The 6,000-nt window shown below is 42.7% G+C and overlaps 1 protein-coding gene across 1 annotated transcript; it reads right to left on the bottom strand.

Moving 5' to 3' along the window:
• Positions 1-3,302: 3,302 nt before the first annotated feature.
• On the bottom strand, positions 3,303-4,027 carry LOC129564440 (tropomyosin-like). Its single transcript, XM_088834334.1, is given in 2 exon segments — positions 3,303-3,436; positions 3,439-4,027. Coding segments are annotated over 2 exon segments (723 nt in total).
• Between the last annotated feature and the right edge of the window lie 1,973 nt (positions 4,028-6,000).

Consider the following 6,000-nt stretch of genomic DNA (forward strand, 5'->3'; position numbering starts at 1 on the left):
GCTCCAATTAATTGCCTTTAGATTGGTTGCCACTGCCTACCCACTTGAGTTATTATACCTAAAATTTGTAATGGAATAGTAAAGCATTAATTCCCGTTCTAGTGTCACAGGGCTTCTCTGCATGTGCACTGAAGTGGATATCAGTTCAGTTCAGTTCAGTTCAGTCGCTCAGTCGTGTCCGACTCTCCGCGACCCCAAGAATCACAGCACGCCAGGCCTCCCTGTCCATCACCAACTCCCGGAGTACACTCAAACTCATGTCCACAGAGTCGGTGATGGCATCCAGCCATCTCATTCTCCGTCGTCCCCTTCTCCTCCCGCCCCCAACCTTTCCCAGCATCAGAGTCTTTTCCAGTGAGTCAACTCGTCGCATGAGGTGGCCAAAGTATTGGAGCTTCAGCTTTAGCATCAGTCCCTCCAATGAACATCCAGGATTGATCTCCTTTAGAATGGACTGGTTGGATCTCCTTGCAGTATAAGGGACTCTCAAGAGTCTTCTCCAACACCACAGTTCAAAAGCATCGATTCTTCGGCGATCAGCTTTCTTCACAGTCCAACTCTCACATCCATACATGACCACGGGAAAAACCATTGCCTTGACTAGACGGACCTTGGTTGGCAAAGTAATGTCTCTGCTTTTTAATATACTATGAAGGTTGGTCATAACTTTCCTTCCAAGGAGCAAGCGTCTTTTAATTTCATGGCTGCAATCAGCATCTGCAGTGATTTTGGAGCCCCAAAAAATAAAGTCTGACACTGTTTCCACTGTTTTTCCATCTATTTCCCATGAAGTGATGGGACCAGATGCCATGATATAATCTGGGGATAAAGCAGGCATTGAGTTTAACTCCCCCTATCCCACCCTGTGAGGGTGGTCCTGAGGATTAAATGACATAGTGTATGTAAAATGCCTGGCATATAATGCAGCCTCAATAAATGTTAGCTGTTACAGGTTTGGCCAGGGGGTGGGGGAAGAGTTGGTAGTAGATGATAGACTTGTCTAAGCTCCAGGTCCTGATTTCCTCATAACACATTTCTCCCTAGCCTATAATCTGTCATCAGTCCTTCCTATTTGAATGTGGCTGCTTCCAAAGGTGATGTGTGTGCCCTGTCACCAAGTCCACAGTTTTCATACAGGCATCTTGCCTTCCACAGCAATTGACATTGAAATACAGCCCATTCATGAAACTCTCTAGCTTCCTTACACTTCTCTGCTGTTTCACTTTCCTTTTTTGACTATTTAAAAATATTATTAAGTACTATTTAATAAGGGCTTCCCGGGTGGTACCAGTGGTAAAGAACTCACTTGACAATGCAGGAGACTAAGAGATGCGTGTTCGATCCCTGGGTCGAGAAGATCCCATGGAGGAGGGCATGGCAACCCACTTCAGTATTCTTGCCTGGAGAATCCCATGGATAGTGGAGTCTGGCGGGCTCTCTGGTCCATAGGGTCACAAAGAGTCGGACATGACTGAAACGACTTAGCACACTCACACACATTATTTGATAAATGCAAAAGGATATGTAACATATGTTATGAAAGTCAATAATAAACTGAACTCTCCTGAGCCCACTGCCCAATCTGAGAACTATCCCATCTCTCTGCCTTCCCCAGAGGTAACCAGTATTTTCACTTTTAGTTTTCATTCCCTTGATTTCTTCTTAAATAGATCACATATGTAATTATTCTTGAACAATATATTGTTAGGTTGTATTTGCTTTCTAATTTTATAAAAATGTTATTTTATGTAAGTTCTGCAACTCCCTTTTCTCATCCAACATTTTTCCCTCTAAGACACAAACACATTGCTGCTGTAGCTGTAGTTTATTTTTCGCTTCTATATAGTATTCCATTGTGTGAATATACACAATTTATCTACCCATTCTTTTTTTATCTTGGAGTAAAAGTTTATTTGACCAAAGTGTAGAAAAACTGATACTATTACATATGATACAGTTGCAAGAACCTAAATGAAAAGTGTGGGTTTTATTCAGTTGCACAGTTTGCTAGTGTATTTCTTGCATAGTGTGGTGCTTAATAAATAGGAGTGAGAAAAAAAATAAATAGGAGTGAGGGCAGAGGATTCAGATAAGCTAGAAGCAGGGTGATTTTTTAGTCAGAGTTGTAAACTTGAGTTGGCCCCCACACTGCTGGGCAATGTGGAATGTTTCAGCCCTGAGATGTTAACTGAGAAAGCAGAAATATAACAAAGCTAAAACGTGCAGCCCTGTCTACAAAATACTGCATTTCCAGTTTAATCAGGAGTTTCTTGGTTTTTTATTAACTTGGTCCTGAAGAAGGAATTAAAATTCTAAATAAGTAAATCTCCAGTTTGCCATTCCCTCGAGTATAGAGGTGATGAAGTTGGGTCAATTACTTCTTTTATTTTTACTTTATAGTCTGAGAGGGCCATTCTGTCCAATATTTGTTCATAAAAAAAGCAGTCTTGCTCAATTACTGATGGCTAAGCAACCTTTTTGAAAAAGACAGCTTCTCCTAATAGGACTGAATTCTTCAACATTCATTTCTCCTGAGTGAATGGCCTCATATCAAAGCAGATAAGCATGTGTCATTACTGGAATAAGACATCAGCTCCTCAGGGAACAACTTTAGAGTGAAAGAAACATACAGAAGAGTATATCAAGGATCAGTCCAGAAAACATTTGGGTAATTACTACGACTCTTTTCCAAGCATTCTCACACTGACTGCTCAGATAATGTTCTGAATGGTGAAGTGAGGAAAAGAGCCAGGATGATCAGGTTAACCTCTTGGTAGTTTATGACTTCCCACAGTAACCTCACCCCCCTTGGTTGCTCTGGTGGAAAATCGCCACCCATTTTAATGTAGGGTTGGGAAGATCCACTGGAGATTTTAATATGATGATCCCTGGCCTCCTACAGTGTGACCAATGGTGGAATTCTTCAACCTTTTAAACTGACCCATGACCAGATGTTGGAATCTGTGTTTTGAAAGTGTGGGTTTGTCTATTCTCCCAGGAACCAAATGCCCTCAGTCTTAAAAGAGAGTATGCTCAATATGAAATACCCTGCCTACCGTAAGAATATATGCAAGGTAAGGATAAAAATAGAACTGAAAAAATTGGTGCCACTTGAAAAAAAGAAAGGAGTAGATTTAACTGGTGCTCAAAGCTTCTCTGATACAAAATATTTTTCATGTATTCGTAATTTCCTTGACATTTCCAGCAAGGCGAAGAGGCAATAACAAAAGAAACTTCTTACAAGAAAAGAGAAAGACACGGAGCTCTGGCATTTCTGTTGGAACAAGACTCTTCTGTTCTGGTTATATACAGTTTAGTTCAATCAGTGTCTGATCCAGTGTCTGAGATAAGCCCCTGTTCTCTTCTTTGGCCCGGGCAAGTTTTTCTTCCAGGTCATCAATTGTCTTTTCCAGTTTCACAACTGTTCTCTGAAAATTTGGTATGTCAGTTTGTCAGACAGAAGTTTAATTTCTTCTTCATATTTGTCCTCCTTTTCAGAATACTTTAAAGATGCAGCCTCTAGCAACTTCAGGTTGTTAGTGACATTCTTGAGTTCTTCCAGGTCACCACATTTTAGTTCAGACACCTCACATTCCTCCACCCTCTCCAGCTCACCCTCCAGGATGACCAACTTATGAGCTACCTCCTTGTATTTGTGGTCGGCCTCCTCAGCAATGTGCTTGGCCTCTTTAAGCTGCATCTCCTGAATCTCCATCTTCTCCTCATTTTTCATGGCCGGGTTTTCTATCACCTTCATCCCTCTCTCAGTCTCATTTGCAGCCTTTTCTGCCTCCTCCAGCTTCTGCAGGGCTGTGGCCAGTCGTTCTTGAGCCCTGTCCCACTCCTCCTCGACAAGCTGGATGTGTGGATTGAGAGCTGCCACATCATCTTGGTCTTTCTCGTGCTGCTCACGCTTGCCATCCAGCTCCCTCTGCAGGCCCTGCGTGTGGTCCTCCGCCTCATCTGCTTGCTGCTGCAGGGCCTGCATCTTGCGTTTCACTGCCTCCAGGGAGTTGAGGCCAGCCATGGCACAGAGGTGTACACAGCGGGCAGCGGTGTGTGCTCAGCTCTGGTCAACTCTGGCAAGCTCTACCCATTCTTATTTCCATCAACGTTGCCATGAATGCTTGTGTACATGTCTTCTGCTGGGACCTAAGGCAAGCAAATGCTCAGTTTTATAAGATAGTGACAAAATTATTTTTAGAAGTAGTATTAAATGGGAATAGTAATGCCTGCTTTACCTCCCTTATAGGTAGTTGTAAGAGTAAGACAAGCTGCTGCTGCTGCTGCTGCTAAGTTGCTTCAGCCATGTCAGACTCTGTGCGACCCCATAGACGGCAGCCGACCAGGCTCCGCCGTCCCTGGGATTCTCCAGGCAAGAACACTGGAGTGGGTTGCCATTTCCTTCTCCAGTGTGTGAAAGTGAAAAGTGAAAGTGAAGTCGCTCAGTCGTATCCGACTAGTAGCGACCCCATGGACTGCAGCCCACCAGGCTCCTCTGTCCATGCGATTTTCTAGCCAAGAGTACCGGAGTGGCTTGCCATTGCCTTCTTCGTAACACAAGCTAGTGCACGTGAAAACACGTTACACCTTAATACATTAAGATGGCACAATTGGCATGCTGGTTTTGAGTCCAAGCTCAGACTCCTGAATGGTGTGTCATGTGCATACTGGTTTCAAGGACCAGAAAGACTGACTGTTCCATATCAATTTAAAGTATTTCTAGAATTTTCTCATGATAAAGACTAGACTCTTAGATTCTGAGGCAGATGTCTGTTTGTTTTCCTACCTGATAAGCAGCCTTTCCTCATTTCTTCCAATAACAGCACCTCAATTTTCCAAAGAACTACCTCTGTTCCATTTTTGGAAGTGTCCTCAAGTGCCCTCCTCTCCATAGCCAGCTCATTGGGGTTTATTACTGCTGTTGTCATAGCTTTGTTTCTTTGCTTTATCTTGCTTGCTCTTTAAAGACTTCTTTCACTTCTAAGTCCAGCATGATAAACTGATTACAAAAATGGTCACAGCTGTTTACACCTCCCTGTATGTACACCTTTTGCAGCTCTTCCCTTTAAGAGATGGCATCTGTTGCTCTACCCTTCAAATCTAGAATAGTCTTGTATTTTCCTTTGATCAATAGAATGTTGCAGAAGTGATATTATGTCAGTTCTAAGTCTTGCATGCTTCTGCTCACTCTATTGGACCCCTGGAGTTACCATGGGAATGAGCCTGGGCTAGCCTTCTGGAGGAGAGACCCATTTGTCTAGCTATATCCAGCCAGACCAGCTTAGACCTGTCAGTCCTCAACCAACCCACCAGCCACAGATACATAAGTGAGCCCAGCTAAGATCAACCAAGCCTAGTGCAGATCAACAGAGCACTGACCTATAGACTCATGAGCAACAATACATGGTTTGGTTTCAAGCTACTGAGTTTTGGATGGTTTATTATGCAGCAGTTGCTAACTCACACAATAAAAAATATGTTTTATGCAGAATCTGGTTGTTCTTTAGTAGGAAGGCCCTTCAAGATATTTATTCTTCTGTACTATCTCTCCCACTACTTCTCCATTTTCTTCTTAGAATGTCTCTTAAGATTAGCATTTCTCAGAGTTTCTGTTTTCAGCCACCTTTTCACTATTCTTTCTCCTTGGCCAGTTTCATCCTATCACATGGCCTCAGCTCTTACCTCTATATAGATGACTCCCAAATATACCTCTATGTGAACTTTACTGAGCACAGTTCAAATGGTCTATATAACATTCTCCCAGAAAAATCATGACTCAATATGTTCAAATGTGAAGTCTTACTCACACTCCTTCATTGTTTCCTATACCTCCTCCTCCTCTAGCTTGATTTCTCTATCTCTAGATAGTGTCACTACCATCCTCACATCACCCAGGCCAAAAAGTTCATCACCTAAGACTTTCCATATACCCAGTCATTCTGCAATGTCTCATATCTGTCCCTTCCGTCTATCTTCATAGTTCCTCCTCCTTCTGCT

The sequence above is a fragment of the Moschus berezovskii genome, chromosome X (assembly GCF_049115385.1).
Source record: "Moschus berezovskii isolate FMDL1 chromosome X, NW_MosBer_1.0, whole genome shotgun sequence".
Classification (NCBI taxonomy): domain Eukaryota; kingdom Metazoa; phylum Chordata; class Mammalia; order Artiodactyla; family Moschidae; genus Moschus; species Moschus berezovskii.